General features: G+C 36.5%; 1 protein-coding gene across 5 annotated transcripts in view; it reads right to left on the bottom strand.

The window, feature by feature from the left end:
- Positions 1-23,681, bottom strand: part of ATRNL1 (attractin like 1) — an 839,540-nt gene that overhangs the window by 546,024 nt on the left and 269,835 nt on the right. For all 5 annotated transcript variants that reach the window (XM_032423422.1, XM_032423427.1, XM_032423424.1 and 2 more), the window contains exon 20: positions 16,689-16,782. In XM_032423422.1, coding sequence (XP_032279313.1) covers positions 16,689-16,782 — 94 coding nt within the window. The remainder of the gene's footprint in view (positions 1-16,688; positions 16,783-23,681) is intronic.

The raw sequence follows: 23,681 nt of genomic DNA, 5'->3' as shown, positions 1-23,681 counted from the left end.
CAACAACAAGTCAGAAGAAAAGAAATTAAGGAGTCGATCCCATTTACAATTGCACCCAAAACCATAAGATACCTAGGAATAAATCTAACCAAAGAGGCAAAGGATCTGTACTCAGAAAACTATAAAATACTCATGAAAGAAATTGAGGAAGACACAAAGAAATGGAAAAACGTTCCATGCTCATGGATTGGGAGAACAAATATTGTGAAGATGTCAATGCTACCTAGAGCAATCTACACATTCAATGCAATCCCCATCAAAATACCATCCACTTTTTTTAAAGAAATAGAACAAATAATCCTAAAATTTGTATTGAACCAGAAAAGACTCCAAATAGCCAGGGGAATGTTGAAAAAGAAAAGCAAAGCTGGCAGCATCACAATTCCAGACTTCCAGCTCTATTACAAAGCTGTCATCATCAAGACAGTATGGTACTGGCACAAAAACAGACACATAGATCAAGGGAACAGACTAGAGAGCCCAGAAATGGACCCTCAACTCTATGGTCAACTAATCTTCGACAAAGCAGGAAAGAATGTCCAATGGAAAAAAGACAGTCTCTTCAACAAATGGTGTTGGGAAAATTGGACAGCCACATGCAGAAGAATGAAACTGGACCATTTCCTTACACCACACACAAAAATAGACTCAAAATAGTTGAAAGACCTAAATGTGAGACAGGAGTTCATCAAAATCCTAGAGGAGAACACAGGCAGCAACCTCTTCGACCTCAGCCACAGCAACTTCTTCCTAGAATCATTGCCAAAGGCAAGGGAAGCAAGGGCAAAAATGAACTATTGGGACTTCATCAAGATAAAAAGCTTTTGCACAGCAAAAGAAATAGTCAACAAAACCAAAAGACAACCGACAGAATGGCACAAGGTATTTGCAAATGACATATCAGATAAAGGGCTAGTATCCAAAATCTATAAAGAATTTCTTCAACTCAACACCCAAAGAACAAATGATCCAATCAAAAAATGGGCATAAGACATGAACAGACATTTCTGCAAAGAAGACATCCAAATGGCCAACAGACACATTAAAAAGTGCTCAACATGCTCAGCATCAGGGAAATCCAAATCAAAACTTCAATGAGATATCACCTCACACCAGTCAGAATGGCTAAAATTAACAAGTCAGGAAACGACAGATGTTGGCGAGGATGTGGAGAGAGGGGAACCCTCCTACACTGTTGGTGGGAATGCAAGCTGGTGCAGCCACTCTGCAAAATAGTATGGAGGTTCCTCAAAAAGTTGAAAATAGAGCTCCCATACGACCCAGTAATTGCACTACTGGGTATTTTCCCCAAAGATACAAATGTAGGGATCCAAAGGGGTACATGCACCCTGATCTTTATAGCAGCAATGTCCACAATAGCCAAACTATGGAAAGAGCCAAGATGTCCATCGACAGATGAATGGATAAAGAAGATGTGGTATATATATACAATGGAATATTATGCAGGCATCAAAAGGAATGAGATCTTGCCATTTGCAACGACGTGGATGGAACTGGAGGGTGTTTTGCTGAGCGAAATAAGTCAATCAGAGAAAGACATGTATCATATGACCTCATTGATACGAGGAATTCTTAATCTCAGGAAACAAACTGGGGGTTGCTGGAGTGGTGGGGGCTGGGATGGATGGGGTGGCTGGGTGATAGACATTGGGGAGGGTATGTGCTATGGTGAGCGCTGTGAATTGTGCAAGACTGTTGAATCACAGACCTATACCTCTGAAACAAATAATACATGTTAAAAAAAAAAAAAAGAAGATAGCAGGAGGGGAAGAATGAAGGGGGGGAAATTGGAGAGGGAGACGAACCATGAGAGACTATGGACTCTGAAAACAAACTGAGGGTTCTAGAGGGGAGGGGGGTGGGAGGATGGGTTAGCCTGGTGATGGGTATTAAAGAGGGCACGTACTGCATGGAGCACTGGGTGTTATACAAAAACAATGAATCATGGAACACTACATTAAAAACTAATGATGTAATGTATGGTGATTAACATAACAATAAAATATTTTTTAAAAAAAGAAATGAGCTATTAAGCCATGAAAATACATGGAGGAAACTTTAATGTATATCATTAAGTGAAAGAAACCAATCTGAGAAGGCTACATACTGTATGAGTCCACCTACATAACATTCTGTAAAAGGCAAAATTATGGAAGCAGTAAAAAGATCACTGCTTGCAAGGAGTTAGGGGAGACAGATGAATAGTAGAGGCACAGGGAATTTTTAGGGCACTGAAACTACTACTCTGTTTTAATACTATAGTGGTGGGTACAAGTCATTTATACATTTGCCAAAGCCCACAGAACGTACAAAACCAAGAGTGAACACTAAGGTAAACTTGGATTTGGGGTGTGTTTGTTTGTTTTATTTATTTATTTATTTATTTATTTATTTATTTATTTAAGAGAAAGAGTGTGTGTGGGAGGTGGGGAGGAGCAGAGGGAGAGGGACAAGCAGACTCCAAACTGAGCATGGAGCCCAATGTGGGGCTTGATCCCAAGACCCTGAGACCGTGACCTGAGCCAAGATCAAGAGTCGGACACTCAACTGAGCTACCCAGGCACCCCGGGATTTTGGGTTTTAATGATGTGTCAACATAGGTTCATAAATTATAATAAATGTACCAGCCTGGTAAAAGGTATTGACAATGGAGAAAGCTATGCACGTATGTAAGGGGTATATGGGAAATGTCTGTACCTTTTGTTCAATACTGTTGTGAACCAAAAGCTGCTCAAAAAACTAAAGTTCATTACAAGACGCCTTGGTGGCTCAGTCGGTTAAGCATCTGCCTTCAGCTCAGGTCATGATGCCAGGATCCTGGGATCAAGTCCCACAACATGCTCCTTGCTCAGCAGGGAGCCTGCTTCTCCCTCTGCCTGCCACTCCCCCTGCTTGTGCACTCTCTCTCTCTGACAAATAAACTAACTAAATAAATAAATAAAATCTTAAAAAAAAAAAGTCCATTAAAAAAAAATCCAGATTGACAAAACAAGTCAATGAAAAGATTAAAAACTAGTAATTCAGTATCTTTAAAATTAAGAAAAAAAGGGGCGCCTGGGTGGCTCAGATGGTTAAGTGTCTGCCTTCGGCTCAGGTCATGATCTCAGGGTCCTGGGATCGAGTCCCGCATCGGGTTCCCTGCTAAGTGCAGAGCCTGCTTCTCCCTCTCCCTCTGCCACTCCCTCTGCTTGTGCTCTTCTGTCTATCTCTCTGTCAAATAAATAAATAAAATATTAAAAAATAAATAAATAAATAAATAAATAAAATAAAATAAAATTAAGAAAAAAAGTAAAAATAATGGATTAAAATAAAATAAAAATTGAAATTACTGATAAATTAGAAAGTATTTCACATTAAAAATATATAAACTGAAGAGTGATTAATCTGAAACAGTATAGTTAGAGCACAAGTCTCTGAAAAATAAAATCAATCTCTACATTATGTAATTCTTACCCTAGGAAAAAAAACAGTATTAATAATTTTTGGTATCTAAAGAATACTTAATTTTAATAATTACTAAATATTTTATATTAAAACTGGGATTTAATAGCTCACAAAAACTATTCATATATTTTCCAACAAATCCAGAAACAGTGCCTCAATTCTCATTTGCCAAGTAACCTTAATAAAGAAAAGATGGGGGGTGGCGCCTGGGTGGCTCAGTTGATTAAGCAACCAACTCTTGATTTTGGCTAAGGTCGTGATCTCAGGGTCATGGGATCACACTCCGTGCTGGGCTCCATGCTCAGCAGGGCATCTGCTTGAGCTCCTCGCTCTCTGCCCCTCCCCCAGCACACACGTGCATGCACATATGCACTTTCTCTCTCTAAAATAAATAAATAATTAACATCTTTTTAAAAAATAAAGAAATGATGGATACACAGTAAGTAAAGAACACTGGTTTTTTAGTTATAGAAACCTAGATGGAAGTTCTGCTCGAACACTAATTAAATTGTGACCTTGGACAAACTAACTTTTATAAGTTTCCATGTCCTCAAGAGTAAAATGGGGATAATAATACTACCTACTATACAAAATTATTGTAGGAATTAAATACGAGTACCTAGCCCAGAGATAGGCATTTGGTAGAGTTCAATATATGTTAACTATGATGATGAAAGTAATGACAGCAATGAAAAAGAGTAAAAACATAAAAAATAGAGGATATTATATTTGCACCTGCAAATGTCAAAGCAAGACAAAAAGATAATGATTCGAGAAACAGATTACACTGGAATATTTTCAATCATCTATCTTTCTTCCTAGAAGTAAGAGTGCTGCACTGGGGCCACCAGAAATGAATCAAACTGGCATAGCACTGTATAGCAGTAATTCATCTTAAAATGCACATGCATTTGAAATGTGTCCATATTTTGATAAAACATCTACACGTATACCAGATCTATGCTCTACATTAAAATGTTGAAATTTACTGTACTTTATTTTTTCACAGAAGGTTAAGTTGGAACATACTAGACTATTTATTTCATCCTCTGATATTTTAAGATAATTTTTAATAATAAATATAGAAGAATTTAACAAATTGAAAGTTTAAAGTACATTTTCTTTCTTTGGTATTTAAGTCTGTTTCTTTCTGTAATTGTTTCCAACTTATAATTAGTATATTCTACACATTAATCTGGTACTCTGCTCCTTACTGTGCACTTCTTTTATACTAACATCTGTACAATTCTGTACCATATGCACATCTGCACAAGGTGTTGAGACCTATTCTTACCATCTAGAATTAAAACCACTTAACTTTGCTATTGCCTTATATCAATGTAATAACCAAACTGGAGATCAAGGACTATACTAGTCTCCTAGGAGACAGCCTCCAATGAGAATAGCTCTAATAAAAGAGATGGAAAGTATGCAAAGCCTTTAAGAGATGAATGTGGATAAAAGAACAAATTGACCCAAACACCCCACAGACAATTCACTAAACTAATACCAGAAGACACACTTAATCAATACCTTTCATTTAAGGTAATTCAAATGAAAGTGCTTTAATTAAGGATGCCATGCAAGGTGCCAAAGGAAGAGTAATGGAAGGGTATGCTAACTCCTGTAAAAAAAAAACACCCTAAAACTCAGTACTTTTACACAATAAATGTCTGATTATTGCTTAAGGCACAGTCCAGTGTAGAGAGGTGGAGTTGGGGAAGACGTCTTGCTCCATGCAGTCTTCCAGGACTGAGCTGTTCCTGAGCTCCACAATCTTTCAGGTCCTCATCCTCCTTTCCACTGCACTACTGAATGGGGGCAAAGAGGATGTGAGGCACAGAGCTTTTTAGGGACCAGGCCTGGAGTGATGGACATTACCTAATGTTTATTGGTCAGAACGCAAGTACACGACCTCCAACCTAACCAATAGTAACTGGAAAACATAGCCTAGTTGTGTTCAGAAAGTTTTCACAATTGATAACTAAATGAAATACAATCCAGTACAGTTCTGGGGCTTAGAAAGACTTATTTCAAAGCTAATAGATTTGGAAGTATGTCCCTAAAAATCCAAAAGTTTTAAATGCAGGAAGACATACTCCAAAAGAATCCACACATTTTCTTGACATGGGGGGTATTTTTTACTCAAGTTGGACTTCTTACCAGGAGAGCACCTTCCTGGAGAGTTGGAGGTAGATAGTATTAAATCTGTTTTCACATGAGGCAAGCTTAAAGTGAATTAGTAACCTGCTTGCTCAACTGATACGTTGAGATTTATGGCTTTATGGTATCTCACTGAATAAATGTTTTTGAAATAAAGCAAGCATAGGTGTTCCTCAAATACCTTATTTCTTGGCTCATCAGCACAAATAAACCATTAGGACTATCTGTAGTTGTGACTACAGTGGGCAAAAATGAGCTAGAAAATTTTAACAATATTTAGCATTAGTATTTGAAGACTGTATTCACCAGCTGTTTATCCAATTGTGTTTATGAAGCTGATAATCTATATGCAAATTAGATAGAGTATAAAAAGACAGGTTGTACAGCAAATGATTGCTTTGTATTTTTTGTATAATAACTTAATGTAGATTAGGGCACAGGGATGAAACAGGTACTATATTTCCTCATTCCCAATATAGAAAACTTTAAAAAATAACAATAGAAATTGGGAAAAATAAAAATCCTCAGATATTTGTTCTATAAAGCCCCTGCTATGTGCCAGAAACTAGTCTAGAAAAGAAGGCACAAGTTTGATCTTCCTAAAATGGAAAAGGCATTGACATCATCCTCTGCCTCCTTCCCATCAAAAAAAAAAAAAAAAAAGACTAGATACAACAAAATAGAAAAAAATGGAAAAATGGGTAATAATCTTAGATATTGCTGGCCTAAAGGTAAACTGGGGAGGAAAAAAAAATACTCAGGAAGACTATCTCCCTACGGCAATATTTCCCAAAGTACATCAAGGACTATTATTTCACAGTCACCTAGAATACTTGTAAGAAAGCAAAAACTTTGGTCCCCAAGCTAGAATTTAAGTCACCATATTTCTAGAGACTTTTTTCACACTAATTTTGAAAACCAGTGTCTTGAGCCTAACATAAGTAGCTATGAAAAAGCCATAATCAGTAAAGAAAAAAGGTTATAAGGAAGAGAAAAGGATATTCAATTATGAATTTACTGAATTAAAAGATCCTGCTTAGTGACCCATATCTCATATAATTATTTTATAATTCCAAATGTCTTTGAGAAATTTTATCTTCAATTTATTGTGGGAAAAAAGTAAAATATGATTCTAGATCAACCCATCAATTTTTATTAATCTACCAACATAATATCTAACAATACTATCAATATATATAACTTTCTCAAGAAGTCAGTAAATTGCTCTAAGATCTTATGTGCAATAAATGAAACAACAAAAGTTCTTTGGCTAAAGAAAAACACAAACTGATGAGGTAAGTGGTTCTCAATGGAGATAAATGTTAAGTGTAACAATTAGTTATCTCCATAATTATGGATTTCTTTAAGATTTTGTAAATTTATTTACTTGACACAGAGAGAGAGAGCGCATAAGCAGGGGGAGTGGCAGGCAGAGGGAGAAGCAGCCTCCCAGCTGAGCAAGGAGCCTGATGTGGGACTCGATCCCAGGACCCCGGGATCATGACCTGAGCCAAAAGCAGACACTTAACCGACTGAGCCACCCAGGTGCCCCAATAATTATGGATTTCTAATGGAACTTACTAAAAGGGCTAAAAAGGATGCCAAGGATAGTAGACATCCTGAGTGCACAAGGCAACTCCACAAAACAACAAAAAATAATTGATCCAAAACCCACGTAACTTTTGAACAACATGGCAAATGAACAGGTTTTTGTTCATAATTATTTGAGCCTAGAACTTAACTCCATTTTACGTGTAAACACAGAGTAGCTTTGCATGTTTACAACAAACACTGAACTTTCTAGAAATGCAACTATATGTGACTTGAAAATACACCATATACAATTTTTTTAAATCTGTAGCACTACAATACAAAATCTTTGTGGTAGAAATTACATATTAAAATTATTTACTTGAGGGTTGCAAATTGTTTTGCAACATGGGACTCTTAACATGCTCCCAGAAGCCTACAATCCAATTCTATTGGCTCTAATATTACTGTATCTTTTTCCAATCTGTCATCTATATCCTAAAATCTATGAAATGACATAGTTTCCAAAGTCTTTTTAAATATCAGAAACTGAATGAATGCCTTGACATGTGGTGGGGCTTCAAGACAGAAAATATATTTTCTGTGACATTTCATCATAATCCTGTCCATATTTTAACCACTCAGAGATCCAGCTCATATTTGAAATATAATACTTCCTCATTTTCTCCATTTCAACAGCCTGTTATTTGTCTTGGCATAAGATCTCCAGTTTCTGACTTACCATCTTGACTGGGTCCAGAGTGAATGAAAGGAGTTTCACAGTGGGAAACAGAGTTCCACTTGGCCCTTTCTACCTTAATGGCTCACTTCTCACAGGTCAAAAAGCTAATATGAGGGTCCACAAGAGACTACATATATTCATTCCAATTATGCACTCAGAGACAGGGAAAATTACCACAGAGTGAGTCTGCAGACCCAATATAATCAATTAAACAGATTTATACCAAAATTCCATTTATTACCTAGTCCCCATAAGTTGCCATTTTTACAAAGGGGCTATGACTCTTCATCTCTAAATGCCAGGAGCACTCCCTAATTTTCAAGATAATTAATTATGAAAAACCATAAAGTTCTAGAGAACATTATTCCATCCCATTGAGAATCATTGACCTAATAATGTTTTCTCCTGCCCAACCAAAATACTTTGACCTTCACATTTACTGTGTACGAGACAGAAGAACACTTTACTGACTTGTTGGAATTCAGATATTTCCTGGTAATTAGAAGTAGATTAGAAAAGGTCTAATAAGGGCCAATCTGGAAACATGTTTTTTGTTTGTTTTCCTTTTTTTTCTTCATTTGCAGTTAAAATTTGTCAATGGTGTCTTCAGAAATATTAACACAACTTCTTAAGATACATAGTAGCAATATTGAAAAGATTTTTTAAGCAAATAAATTAATGATATTTTGGTGATTAATATCAGTCCAAATACCTTATCCAAAGCCCTTCAGAAGTATCTGTGTTCCTTTTCCCATGACCAATTATCTACTAAATAACTCGAGGTCCCATTGAAGAAACAGTGGAGGAATATTTATTGTGTCTATTGATGAGATGGTTTGGGTGCTTCTTCAACTTTATTTGATGGGTGCTGGGACCCAGAGATTCAGATTGGAATCATAAGAGTGAAGATTCACAATTTTCCACTGGGACAGCTGACATCAACCTTCTGCTTACTGGTTCATGATTTTTTGCTGGCAATATAAGTCAAACAATAATTTACTTGGCTGTCAGAACTCACTAAGGCATTACCACAAATTCCTGCCAACCAACACACCCTGTTAGCCATCTGGTCTTGCTAACTGTTAAAGTAATTAAGAGTTAGGTGCAACCACTTGTCCTTTACTATTCTGGAATCCTAACATACCCATTGACACTAGGGAGCCCAGCTGACTGGTAATATTTTCTCTTGTCTACCATGGCCTATAGACAACAGCCACCACTGAGTTTCAAAGACTCCAGAGCTCCCCTTACAATTGTACTCTTTATTGTCTTAATGAAGAAAGTGTTCTGGAAAACCTCCAAGAAAATAGAATCAATTAATGGTCTCTCTGATATTATGTAATACATGTGTTCCAATACATCCAGCTTCCTGAGTTTTCTGACTCCAATGCTCAAAATTTCCTCAAGACAGTTCCAGCATCTCCCCACCTATTTACTAGAGGCAATCAGCATGCCTACATTTTAAAAAGTCATCAGCAACTACAGGTATATCACTAAGACCTGAAATCCTGGATCATAGGAGAGTGACACCATATCAATAAATTCTCCCTTCTCCAGTCTTAGATTTCATGCTCCCTGATCCAAAACCCTCAAGGTCCACTCTCATATATACACTGCTGATTCCTGCCTCAGCGTATTTCTCAGATCCTGCAACGTTTTCAGTGATAAGCTATCTCTTACCTACCTACAGCAGAGACTGTGTCCTCCCAGTCATGCTACACTGAGACCTGACACTTGTTACGGATATGGAGACAATAAATGGAGGCAGGGTGCACTCTGGAGGAGGACAAACATCTTTTTATGAAACATAAACATCAGGTGCAATCTTTGCATTGTTGCCAGGGGATGGGAAGCTGCTTTACTCTATCAAATGACAGAAGACTACTACTTCTACCCAGGAGTCTTCAAGGGAATGAATCTAGGATTCGGGGCTCTGAGATCACACTTATAAGTGTCCCCACTGTATGCCTCAATCTCTCATGCCTTCTCATCAGGCAGTGACTCTGGCCTGGGGGAACTGTCACAGCTGATCTTTGAGTTTCATTTGCAGCCAGTCAAACTTATGATTAAATCCTGGGCATAATTTTCAACGTACTCTGCTCTCTAGCTGTAGAAGGTAAAGGTCTTCAAATGCTGTCATGAAGACCATGTGATGTTCACAGCATGCCCTGAGTTGATGGAAGGCTCCTTCTTTAAGGCTTTCTGGCAGTTAACAAAAACCAGCCAAGTCCACAATCATAGTTACCACCCCCCCGCAACGACTTTTCAAGTTCTAAAGCTGCTGCACAAACTAGCACTTCTCCTCCAACCTATACTTCATCCTATCAAACACAGTTAATATTCTCAATAATTATACTATAGCACACCAGGATAACCACTATTCCACTTACCATTAGCATTATAGTGTTTACTGCCACCTGATAAGTCATCTAACTATAACATCCCCTGCTGAAGGTCTGTTACCAAGAGCCACTTTCAGTAGCAACTGCCTTAGTTGGAATTACCTCAGTAGCAGATGTCAAGATAGGATGGGGGTGCTTGACAAGGGCAGTTATCTCAGGAAGCACTGTGACACAGTGGGAAATGTAGGACAAACTCTCACCCTTCATTGGTTCAGGACGACCCACTTTGGCATAAACTATTTTACCCTTCCTGGTTATACTGGGCAGAAATATGTACCTCTGGAACTAAAAGAGGAACAAAGATTCTCATACTTTATGTGGAATACTGGAAAGTATAGGAAACTGTCCACTATAGCTTTGGTGAAACTATGACAGCCAAGGGAGTTAGCAAGATACATCATAAGTATCTGCCACAACATTTTATCAAAACTTCTTTTACCTATTTTTATTTTATTAAAATAAATTATCTCCCACTGAAGAACACTAGTTTCTATCACAAGGGTTGTTAGAAGGCTGAAGGAAAAAAAGGTAACTACCGACCTTCCTTACACTATTAAATTGAAAAGGAGTGAGAGACCCTGTATTTCACAGAATGCAAATACGTGCTACCTTCACATTGTAAAACTGATAAATTTTACAAAAATAATATACTGTGTTTTGTTTGAAGTCTGCATGTTGCTCCTCAAAAGTAAACAAGTTTCATAGAGAATACCACCTCACTCATTACATATTTATAGTATAGTTCATATCTCCATTAAATCATGTTTTAAGTGACCATTTCTGAGTTCCAGCTGTGGTTTAGGTCAGAGTCAGAACCCTGGCAAGATAAATAATGTAGTACCCCTTTGAATGAACATTTTGGCCCTGTTACTGAAGCCCTGTTCACTGTGTCTGCTCCTCCCCTCTCCCAGCTTACACCACAGGAAATGCATTCTTAAAATGGTCTCCATTTTCTTCCTTGAGCAATTGGTGGGGTGCATGGGAAAAAAAACTCTAGAAAGGGTGTGGACCCCCCCAATTCCTGGGGCCCCCAGGAGCTCCACACTCTATGGACTGTCCAAACTTGAGCAGCAATCTATCAACCACCTCGCTCAAGTCTTCCATGTTTCCAGTTGGTTTCACTCCAGGTAAGCCAGGGTTCCTGTCTCATCGCTCCCTGAAAGCTCTTGTTTCCCTTTAGATTTTTGGCTATTTGTTTACCCTGTAATCTCAATTCTCCAATGATTTCCAGAAAACTCATGGATTTGCAGTTTGCCCAGCTCTTGTTTCTTTCATTGTAAAGGTGAGAGCAATGCTCTTGCCAGCTCTCTATGTCCTTGAGCAAAAGCCTGAAATGCTATAACCTTTTTCATTTTCACTCCCTTGTTCTACTGATACAGTTTCTCCTTCTATTTACTATATTCTCCACCCAGAAAATTTTACCTCCTCCTTCACATTCCAGCTTAAGTATCCTCTTCTCAAACTTTCTTGATCCCTCCAAGGTAAATTAATCCTGCCCTCTTCAGTACTCTGTCAATATTTTCTTCATTCAAAACCATTATAAACTTATTGAACACTTACATTGTGGTACTGATGACATGGGCCCCAAAGAATTTCATTCTAGCAAAGGATACAGGCGAGTGCACAGAAAATGCAAGGAAAAATTAGCATATAGGAAGAGAACTAATTTTAGTTTGAGAAGGTTATGAAAAACACACAAGATGTGATGTACAACTATATATTTAAAGCCAAACAAAAATTGACCTATGAAGACGGAAAGGTTCCCAAGCATTTCAAATCACTGATACAGGAAATTAGTATATTATATTTTGGCTAGTGTCTCCACTGTTAGCCTGAAAGATACTTTCAGCAAAAACTATGTGATATTCATCTTCATTAATAGTACAAGCACTCGGAGCAAGATGGCAGAGGAGTAGGAGACCTAAATTTCGTCTGGTCCCAGGAATTCAGCTGGATAGGGATCAAACCATTCTGAACACCTACAAACTCAACAGGAGATCAAAGAAAAGAATAGCAACAACTCTCTGAACAGAAAAGCAACCACTTTCTGGAAGGTAGGACATGCGGAGAAGTGAATCCAAGGTGATATTCGGGAGGATAGATGGCGGGGGAGGGGGCCTCCATGGGCCACTTCTGGCAAGTGATAGAGCAGCGGAGCACAAAATCGAAACTTTTAGAAGTCGGCTCCGCTGAGGGACATCGCTCCAGTGGCTAAGCGGGGGGTGAAACCCTCGCTGGGACCATGTGGTCTCAGGACCCTTGAGGTCAGAGAAAGACCAGGGGTGCCTGAGTGCGGCAGAGCTCCCAGGTATCGGAGCGGGGAAGCCGGCTGCAGAGACGGAGCCGAGGAGCGGGCTCTCAGCTCAGGGTTGCCATAAACTGTGATCCATGGCACAGTCGGGCCACTGCTCTTCCAGCAGGGACCCAACAAGTGGCAGATCCGGGGAGACTCCCCTTCTTCCCCCGGGAGGAGCGGCACGGGAGCGCACTGCAGGGATCTGCTGGGTTTGGAGACTCCACATGGGGTCACGTGCCAGAGATAGAAATGCTCGGTCACAGGCCGGGTGAGCACAGAGTGCGGCTGGAGACTGGGGAGACGGGAGTGATTGACTGCTTTTCTCTGGGGGCTCACTGAGGAGTGGGCCCGGAGTTCTCAGCTCCTCCGGGGCGGAGACTGGGAGGCCGCCATTTTCACTCTCGTCCTCCAAAGCTGTACCGAAAGCTTGCAGGGAACAAAAGCTCCCGAGAGCAAACCCGAGCAGATGACAGCCCAACCCGGCAAGGGCAGGGCAATTCCGCCTCCAGCAAAGACATCTGAGAACCACGCAACAGGCCCCTCCCCAAGAAGATCAGCAAGAACAGCCAGCCAAGACCAAGTTTACCGATCAATGAGACTGGCAGAACTCCAGCGCTAGGGGAATACCACACACAAAACTAGATGCAAAATGGTTGAAAGACCTAAATGTGAGACAGGAGTTCATCAAAATCCTAAAGGAGAACACAGGCAGCAACCTCTTCAACCTCAGCCGCAGCAACTTCTTCCTAGAAACATCGCCAAAGGCAAGGGAAGCAAGAGCAAAAATGAACTATTGGGACTTCATCAAGATAAAAAGCTTTTGCACAGCAAAAGAAACAGTCAACAAAACCAAAAGACAACCGACAGAATGGCACAAGGTATTTGCAAATGACATATCAGATAAAGGGCTAGTATCCAAAATCTATAAAGAATTTCTTCAACTCAATACCCAAAGAACAAATGATCCAATCAAGAAATGGGCAGAAGACATGAACAGACATTTTTCCAAAGGAGACATCCAAATGGCCAACAGACATATGAAAAAGTGCTCAACATCGCTCGGCATCAGAGAAATCCAAATCAAAACCTCAATGAGATATCACCTCACACCAGTCAGAATGGCTAAAATTAACAAGTCAGGAAATGACAGATATTGGCGAGGATGCGGAGAGAGGGGAACCCTCCTACACTATTGGTGGGAATGCAAGCTGGTGCAGCCACTCTGGAAAACAGTATGGAGGTTCCTCAAAAAGTTGAAAATAGAGCTACTATACGATCCAGCAATTGCACTACTGGGTATCTACCCCAAAGATACAAATGTAGGGATCCGAAGGGGTACGTGCACCCCAATGTTTATAGCAGCAATGTCCACAATAGTCAAACTGTGGAAAGAGCCAAGATGTCCATCGACAGATGGATGGATAAAGAAGATGTGGTATATATATACACAGGAATATTATGTAGCCATCAAAAGGAATGAAATCTTGCCATTTGCAATGACGTGGATGGAACTGGAGGGTGTTATGCTGAGCGAAATAAGTCAATCAGAGAAGGACATGTATCATATGACCTCACTGATATGAGGAATTCTTAATCTCAGGAAACAAACTGAGGGTTGCTGGAGTGGTGGGGGGTGGGAGGCATGGGGTGGCTGGGTGTTGGACGTTGGGATGTGTATGTGCTATGGTGAGCGCTGTGAATTGTGCAAGACTGTTGAATCACAGATCTGTACCTCTGAAACAAATAAGACATTATATGTTAAAAAAAAATTAAAAAAAGAAAAAGCAGGTGGGGAAGAATGAAGGGGGGGAAATCAGAGGGAGAGATGAACCATGAGAGACGATGGACTCTGAAAAACAAACTGAGGGTTCTAGAGGGGAGGGGAGTGGGAGGATGGGTTGGGAGCCTGGTGATGGGTATTAAAGAGGGCACATTCTGCATGGAGCACTGGGTGTTATACGCAAACAATGAATCATGGAACACTACATCAAAAACTAATGATGTAATGTATGGTGATGAACATAACATAATAATAAAAAAAATAGTACAAGTACTCACTTAATAATTATTTAGTGATTTGAATGACTAGCTGTGCTTCCTAACAAGAATGTTTTTTTTTTTCAGTATAAGCACACTGTAGAAAATAATTGCTTTAAGAATGATGATCCTATTTTCATTGCCCTGCACTCAAAAGCCAAATAAATAAAACAAAGAAAAAATAATGAATATAATTCTATCTAGAAAGGCTATCTACAAAATACTGTACAAATTAGTATTCCAATTTTTCCCTTGCTTACAAAAATCATAAATAAGAACTAGGGCAAAATGTACTTTCCTCATTCAGAACTATATAATTTATTTTTCTACTATTTCATACATACGCCAAACCCTGTTACTCTGTATTTCTAAGCATATAATTGCATGATTTCAATGAATTAAAATACTGCTCTCACTTATCTAGAAATAAAAGTATCTTACGAAAGTACCACATCACATTAGAGATAATTATTATAGATGGTTATATCACTTAAGCAAAAATATAGTACAAATTAAAGTTGTCAGTTTTCATTGATGAAATAATGGAATCTTAGAACAAAAATTAAATATTTCTTGTTTATGACCAGAACCTGATACATAATTCGTGGTAGGGGAGAGGGAGGCAAGAAGCAGTACAAATAAAAATGTAAGGCTCTTGTTAAAAATTCATTAAGAATTTCAAGATGGTGATAGCAGTGCATTAGACCAAGCATGATGGCCTTCTAGGCACACACCCAGGAAGGCGGCCCTGCTTATGAATTTTGTATTCATCAAAATATTAGTAGTATCTCTGTCTTAGAACACAGAACTCTGATTTTAATGCATTGGTATTGAGACCAAAATAGCCTTCCTTAATAGGAATTTCCCTAAGATCTTTATCCTTTCACCTCCTTTTTAAGTTTAGAGACTATGGAGAAGGAATAAAAAATGGTTCTGTTCACCTTCTCTGTAGTTATAACCTTATGACACCTCAGAGCCAAAGACATGACCATCTAGCTTTAAATGTTTAAAATAATTCCACAGCAAATAATATATTTGTCTTAAATAAAAAGAAACAAAATGATCATTTTCCAAGATTAACAGACTTCTTTGGAAATAAAAGTTTTAGAGAATCCTTTATCAATTTTTCATAATTTTACAGTTATTAGAGTTGCTGGATTTGTGTCAAATACAGTACATTTATACCTAATGTAAGTGCATTTATACAACTCCAAAACAAAAATCAATTTAATATTATATGGCATAGATAAATGAGAAAAAAAAAGAATGTTTAGATACCATGAGACAACTGCATTTTGGGGTTAATTTTTTTGAGGGGGAGGGTAAATCTTGAGAATAACAAATTATAAAAAGACAAAAATCAATCATAAAACTATTGAAAGCTGAGTAACAAGAGTGGGTTCATGTCGGGGCGCCTGGGTGGCTCAGTTGGTTAAATGACTGCCTTTGGCTCAGGTCATGATCCTGGAGTCCCAGGATCGAGTCCCGCATCGGGCTCCCTGCTCAGCAGGGAGCCTGCTTCTCCCTCTGACCCTCCCCCCCTCTTGTGCTCTCTCTCTTTCATTCTCTCTCTCAAATAAATAAAATAAAATCTTTAAAAAAAAAAAAAGAGTGGGTTCATATCTAGTGAAACAGAGAAAAATAAGGAACCACTTGAAAGGCTTAAATAACTACAGTTATAAAATAATAATGACAGATTCAAAAGAAGGGCAAGAAACATATGATTTATTATTTAACAAGCTATGGAGGATAATCATAAAAATAAAATAAAAATTTAATGTATGTGTTTTCCAAAAAAATTAAGAATGTTTCTTTTTTTAGAGAGATACCAAAGACAAACATATTCTATGGGTTCTGTTAAAGCCTCCACAAAACTGCCATTTTTAAAAGGCTTAACTTTTTATGAGAACTGATAAAACGCAAGTAAACCTAGTTTAAAATAATATTGGTTGCTTAACTAGCACAACACTAAACTTAAAAAGCAAAGCCTGTAATAATTAGTTTACAGCAAAAGTTCAACCCACAAAAGTTCTAAAAAGTCATTTTTACTTACAATTGGCATTGATCACCTTTGATTCCTTTAGTTGTGCAGAAACATTTTCCTGTGTGCATGTGACAAATATTTGCATGGCCACTGCATGTACAAGCTGTAAGTCAAAATGAAAATGATACTGAATATTCTCCATCACAAACATACATCACATTTCATTCAGGGTTTTATTTTTATACTGTGTATTTTCCCTGGCCATCCATAAACTAGAGTTACCACATAAGTTATTTTTTATTAAAGGGAAGTAAATTCACTTATTTAAAAATTTTGTGAAACTCTTCAAAGTCTTTGGGGTATCCTGAAGTTTAGTATGGATCCAAGTATTATCGCATTCTTCTTTGGGCTCCTTTCCATTTCTCATTTGGTACATCTATTTAATGAAATGATTTCAAAGAGCACAAGAGTTTTGGAGTCAAACAGCTTAGATTCAAAATGTACATATATAATCACCCAGCCACCTTGGGCAATTTATTTAACTTCTCTGCTTTAGTTTATTCATCTGCAAACAAAAAAAAAAACAAACAAACAAAAAAAAAAAATAATAATACTTCGCTCTTAGTACTGACGTGAAGATTAAATGAGATCGTGTATTTTTAAATATCTAACACATATCAAGCACTTAATAAATACAGCTATTACTTCTACTACTATTACACTGCCAACAAAAATAAAAATATAATTATATATCATGTAAAAAAGCATGCCTCTCTATTGCCCCCAAATCATCTTATTAGGCTTCTGAGATCATTCTCAGTTTTAACATTCCAGAATATTAACGGAAACATTCCAGGGCATAATAGTTACACACAGTCAATTTGGTTCAGATGAACTCATTTCATTTTCTTACTTTGCACTCCTTGTTAAAGAGTAGCATTCCAATTATTTGGGACACAAACTCCATACTTATTGTATCCAACATCCCAACAATTGGTAGATTCTATTTCAGCATGCACAATCTCTCCTATATCTGACCCCTCCTTTTCACGTGGTAACCACTGTAATTGGTGGCATAGCATTGTCATTCACCTTCTCTTACTAACACAGTGACATATCTGATCTTTCTACCATCGGTATTTCTAGGCACAATGCATTTTACAATCCTGAGACAATCTAAAGAGACCAGGCCAACCATGCTACTAGCCCTTTCAAAAACCTTCAGTGAGAACTGTGTCCCTGCAGCCTCCAGCTAGTTAAACCACTCTCTGATATAAATGAAACAATGTGGCTTTTCCTTGATTTACATACATATATAAAAATTAGTGAGTTACTGGTTTTAATCAAAATATAAAATATTCTAGAACAGTAAGTATCTTGCTAATTGTTTATGATTTTTTGCTTTGAAAAATATAGATGATTAATATAAAGTAAATACACACACCCCTACACACACATATAAAGTACGTTTTGGTACTAGGTAGATTCTTAACAACATGGTTTTTTGGCTAGAAGAAATTTCCACATAAAAGTATGACTTTTTTTCTTCCTAAAGAATATTTAAATAAATCAGCATAATTTTCCTTTAAGTTTGTAGAATTAACTATAGAAACCCACGATGTGAGATATGCAGAAATGAATGACAAGGTATAGTATTGCAAGGAATAAAATAAATGAACAGCAAGCAATTATGGGACCCTAAAATATATTGATAACATGTAATTTCATAAATAGTAAATGAATATACCATGATATCTTAATATTAATTTGCAGAGGTTCATATTAGTATTGTCTTATATTCAGAACTTTACTAAAAATAATGATGCACATTAATATTTTAAAACTTAGATAAACCTTTTATTTACCCTTTATGGCAGAACTGAATAAGAGTTATGTTTGCAGAGTTTCTTAAAAGAATTATCATTGTATAGTAGCTTTAATAATTCCTGAGACAAAAAAAAAAAATTGTGTTAAAATACCTTTTAATGTGAGCTCATTTTGGAAGAATTCCCTTGTGGTTCTATACTTCAAGCTAAAATGGCACAAATGTATTTTAAATTCAATTGTTTAAAATTTATACTTCATGACAGTGTTGAAATTATTCTGTTGTCAGCATTTGAGGTTATCTTTTTATGCTGAATAAGCACCTATGAAATCATCATACAGTGGCCTCTTGTTTGGCAAATTTTATATGATGATGATTTTATAGCCTAGACATACACTAAAGGGACACTATGTGGTCACATGTTATTTCTGTTCCCCTACAGTATAAAGTTGCAATATCAACTTATAACCAAGACTGAACAATAAGGATAGGAAAAAAAAAAGATGCTATAAGGGTTATTCTAACAAGTTGTACATGAAGAATATACCTAGAAACATGAAACCAAAAAGTAGGCATGATTGGCAGCACTTGTTTCTAAGTCAGTTTATGTGCCAAAGTCCCTTTCATTGCTACATCCTTGCTATCTGTTGAATACCTATAACAATAATTTCTGGAGGTTAGGAAATCATGTCGATTTAATATGCTTTGTATACTTCTAGCATATTATACTTAATATTTAGTAGATCTGCTATACATTATATTTCAAAGGAGTAAGAATTCTGACCAAAGGCAAATGTTCAAATAGCTGATCTAAAATTCTATTCTTCAAACTTACATTTTTATTTACAACTCTAAGCCCAAATTTTCATCAATGTGTGGTTTATGAAAAGGGAAAACTGAATACAGCAGTTTCTTTTTTATATAAACATGAAATGTTGATACCAACAATATCTTACCAATCTGAATTTTCTCATTAAAAATGCAAAAATTACAACTATTGCTATGGACCTGTTGTTGAGAGACTGTGATTTTTTTTTCTACTGAAAAAGTGATAGTTCTCGTAATTAAAAATAGGCCATCAATCGGACATACAGAGATTACTTTTAGTCAAGATATTTGACACCTGTACTTGCCTAAATGAAGAGTGACTAGTAAAACTCAGTTATTCAGCCATATATCCAGTATTTACTAAATGGTCTGGGGTGTAAGGCACTGCTCTAGAACTGTAATTAAGATGGCAAACAAGGAGCGCCTGGGTGGCTCAGTCGGTTGAGCATCCAACTCTTGATTTCAACTCAGGTCATGATCTCAGGGTCGTGGGATGGAGCCCCTTCAACAGACTCCGTGCTCAGCAGGGAGTCTGCTTGAGGATTCTCTCCCTCTCCCTCCGCCCCTCCACGCCTCTCCCTGCTTGTGTGCTCTCTCTCTGAAATAAATAAATAAATCTTAAAAAAAAAAAAAGTGGCAAATAAGAATCTAGAACTTAAGTAACTGGAACCTTCAAGCAAATGGCACTGTTTCAAGGATTTCAGTAAAGGTTAGAAAGTCATAAAGTGCCAAGAGGTCTGTAATATTTATATTTTATATTCCAAAGCTGTCCAACATATTCAAAAATTGAAAGAAGAAACTCTAACCATCTATTCTAACTATATCCCTGGGTCCAAATCTGGCCCATTTCCTATTTTTGTACAACCCATAAGCTAAGAATGGTTTTTACATTTTTAAAGGATTGTGAAGAAAGAGAAGGAGGTAAAGGTGGAGATAAAGGAGGGAAGGAGAAGGAGGCAGATGAGGCAGAGGCAGCAACCGTAAGTGGCCCACAAAAAACACAATTTACTATTTAACCCTTTAAAGGAAAAAAAGCATGCCAATCCCTGATCTATAATCACAAAGCCTGGAATCACATAATTTGTCAGTTTTCCATTCTGATTTAATTTTAAAAACTGAAACCATATTTAAAACAAGTTAGTTTTTTTTTTCCTAACAGAACAGGGTTAAGCAAAAACATTCAAATATTAAAAATTTCACCAAAATAAATTTTAACTCAACTTCTAGAATTGTATTCTTAATATTCTGTTTACTTTTATAAAAGAGTAATTTTAATCTTGTTTCATTATCTTTGATTAAAGAATAAACCTTTAGTCATATTTTATTTTCTTACTCTAGCTGGGTAGATTTCTTGACTGCTGCTAATAACTACCATTAAAAGTATTTAAACCCTTTAAAATTGACCTCTTATACTTTATTTAGTCTGGTTTTCATTCATCTAAAAAAATAGAACAAAATATTAAGATCCTGGGCTATAAATGAGACATTTAAGAATGACACATTATTAGAAGCTATTCACAAAGATTACCACTTGCCTCAAGTTCAAATTCTTAAATTCCAACTGACTCAATTTTTATTGTACCAAAACGAATCTGTATTGTTTTCAATGAGGTTACTTTAAAAGATTGCCTTGAATAGATATTAGATGATGAATCAAAGAATCTGAAAAAATGTTGAGTATTATGTTAAAAATATAAAACATATTTTGTAACATAATAACAATAACAATATTTTATATCTATATATGACTGTACTATTTCTGAAGTATTTTCATACACATTACTTCTTTAATCTTTTGCCACACATACCCATTTGACAGAGGAACAACTTCAAAGAAATGAAAAAAAAAATACCAACTTTTTTATGGGATTTGATAAATTGATAACAGTCATCATATAAAAAGATAAACATGCAAGAAAAGCCAGGAAAACACTAAAAAAGGAAAGCTTAAAAAAAAAAAAGAACCAGCCTACTAGACATTAAAACATTTATAAGTCCTCTACAATAAAAACACTGCAATACTGGCACATCAAGAGACAAACAGATCAGCAGAGTAGAATAGAAAATCCAAAAATAGAACCAAATACATACGAAACTTTAGAATATAAAAAGCTTGTATATTAAATCAGGGATCAAATTGAATATTTTAAAATAAATGTCAATAGGACAACTGGTGAAAAAGGTAAATTTAGACCTATACCTCACACCATACACAAAATTAAACTCCAAAAGCTTAGTGATCTAAGTGTAAAAAAGTAAAACCACACAAGTAACAGAAGAATTTCATAGGTAACTTGGATAACTTGGATGTAAGAAAAAGTATTCTAACTCGAGAGTGATAATTTTGATGAGATTAAAATATAAAGACTTCAACATGGCAAAAACAAACAAACAAAAAATCACCATAAGCAATGCCAAAGGACACATATTGGAGAAAACTGTTCAACAGATGGATAATATTCCTAATAAGTAAAGAACTCTCATTAAATTAAGAGGATAAAAATATCTCAACAGAAAATTGAGCAAAAAACATAAACAGACAATTCACATAAAATATAAAAATGGTCCTTAAATGTATGAAGATAAGATTAATTTCACACATAAGAGAACTAAAAATTAAAATTTTCATCTGTCAGACAAAAGTTAAAAAGTGTAAAAATATTTTCTGTTCACAAAGCTATATGGAAACAGATACTCTCTCATACACTGCTAGTAGGAGTACAGACTGGTACAATCATTACTAGCAATACAATGTATGTGTTTATCTCTTAACCCCACATGCTCCATTCTTGGAATTTATCTTGAAGATACACCCCTTACAGTACAGATATATATATGCACACAAAAGTTTCCACTACACCACTACTGATATTTGAAATTATTGGAATTCACCTAAATATTCATAGTTGGAGAATAGTTGAATAAACTATAGTATATCTTCATAATGTAGTACTAGGTAGGTATAAAAACAATGAGGAAGATCTCTGTAATGTGGAATGATTTCCAAGTTATATTATTAAATGACAAAAAAACCAGTACAACAGAACATGTTGTAAAAAATTGAGAAAATATGCATGTTTCTGCATATTTAATTTTTAAAAATAACATAGGGAGAATAAACCAGAGACTGGTTTGAAATAGGTTACTTACAGGGCATGAGTGAGAATGTCATGAAAAGAATAGGGGGAAATTGACTTTTTGTACATTCGTGACTTTGAGGACCGTGTTAACATTTCACGTACTCAAAAAAGAAAATTACATCAACAATACTGGTGGGGTGCAGGTGGCCCTAAAGCTGACTAAACACAGAAATAAATGAATGGCCCCTACTCAAATGACTAACAACCACACTGAGGAGGGAAAAAGAATGAACACAAGTACTTTTGAAACACAGTTACAGACTCTATGTCCCCATACTGAAGACAAAATAAATAAATAAATGTTAAACTCTAATTAGTAGACTTCCTTTTCACAGAGGTATGGTTTAGCAATTCCAAAACTACTTTCTGTGCATTTTAAGATTGAGGAAATTTAAAAATATATATTGTGGATAATGAAAGTCAGCTTAAAAATTTGGACAATAGGAAGAATAGAATGAACCCTGTAGTAAGGGACAGAAAATGAGGTATTAGTGTAAACTCATGGATTTTTTTTTAAAGATTTTATTTATTTTATTTTGGAGAAAGAGTGCAAACATGGGGAAGAGCAGAGGGGGAGAAAGAGGGAGGTGGAAAGAATCCCAAGCAGATTCTGAGCTGAGCACAGAGCCCGAGGTGGGGCTTAATCTCACTACCCCAAGATCATGACCTGAGCCGAAACCAAAAGTTGGACTCGTAACTGACTGAGCCACCCAGATGCCCCTAAACTCATGGATTTTAGTATAAAATATAGGTAGATATAGGAATGTGTATCAATGTGTGTAGTTACGTACATGTATAAGAATATATGTGTCTATGGGTAGACAAGTAAGCATGTGTGTACACAGATATTTATTCTCCAGTTCTGTCTGTTGAGATGATCTAGAAATAAAATTGTCTTTGTAGCAAAGAGCCCACTAAAGGAACCAAGGCTGCTTAAGAAATGCCAGCTTCCAGTCTGGGCAGGAAAAGTACAAGATGGTGGCAAAAATACAAGAAAATGCTCAAAGAATGATAAAGAGTATATAGGTAGATATATGAAAAATGGATGGATAGACAGATGATACAAAGATAGACAGACAGATACACAGATACATAAATAAATACATAAATAAGATACACAAACTAGAGAAGAGAAAGCTTTTCATTGTAAAAGAAAGCCAAAATAATTAGTATAGAAAGAATGATAGAAAATCACCATTTGGTAAAAATCATAAAATTAGTAGGTAAAAGTTTAAGAACTAACGTAATACTCACAGTCTCAAAATATCT

The sequence above is a fragment of the Phoca vitulina genome, unplaced genomic scaffold, assembly GCF_004348235.1.
Source record: "Phoca vitulina isolate PV1807 unplaced genomic scaffold, GSC_HSeal_1.0 scaffold28, whole genome shotgun sequence".
In the NCBI taxonomy this organism is placed as follows: domain Eukaryota; kingdom Metazoa; phylum Chordata; class Mammalia; order Carnivora; family Phocidae; genus Phoca; species Phoca vitulina.
This window is presented reverse-complemented; position numbering and strand designations above follow the sequence as displayed.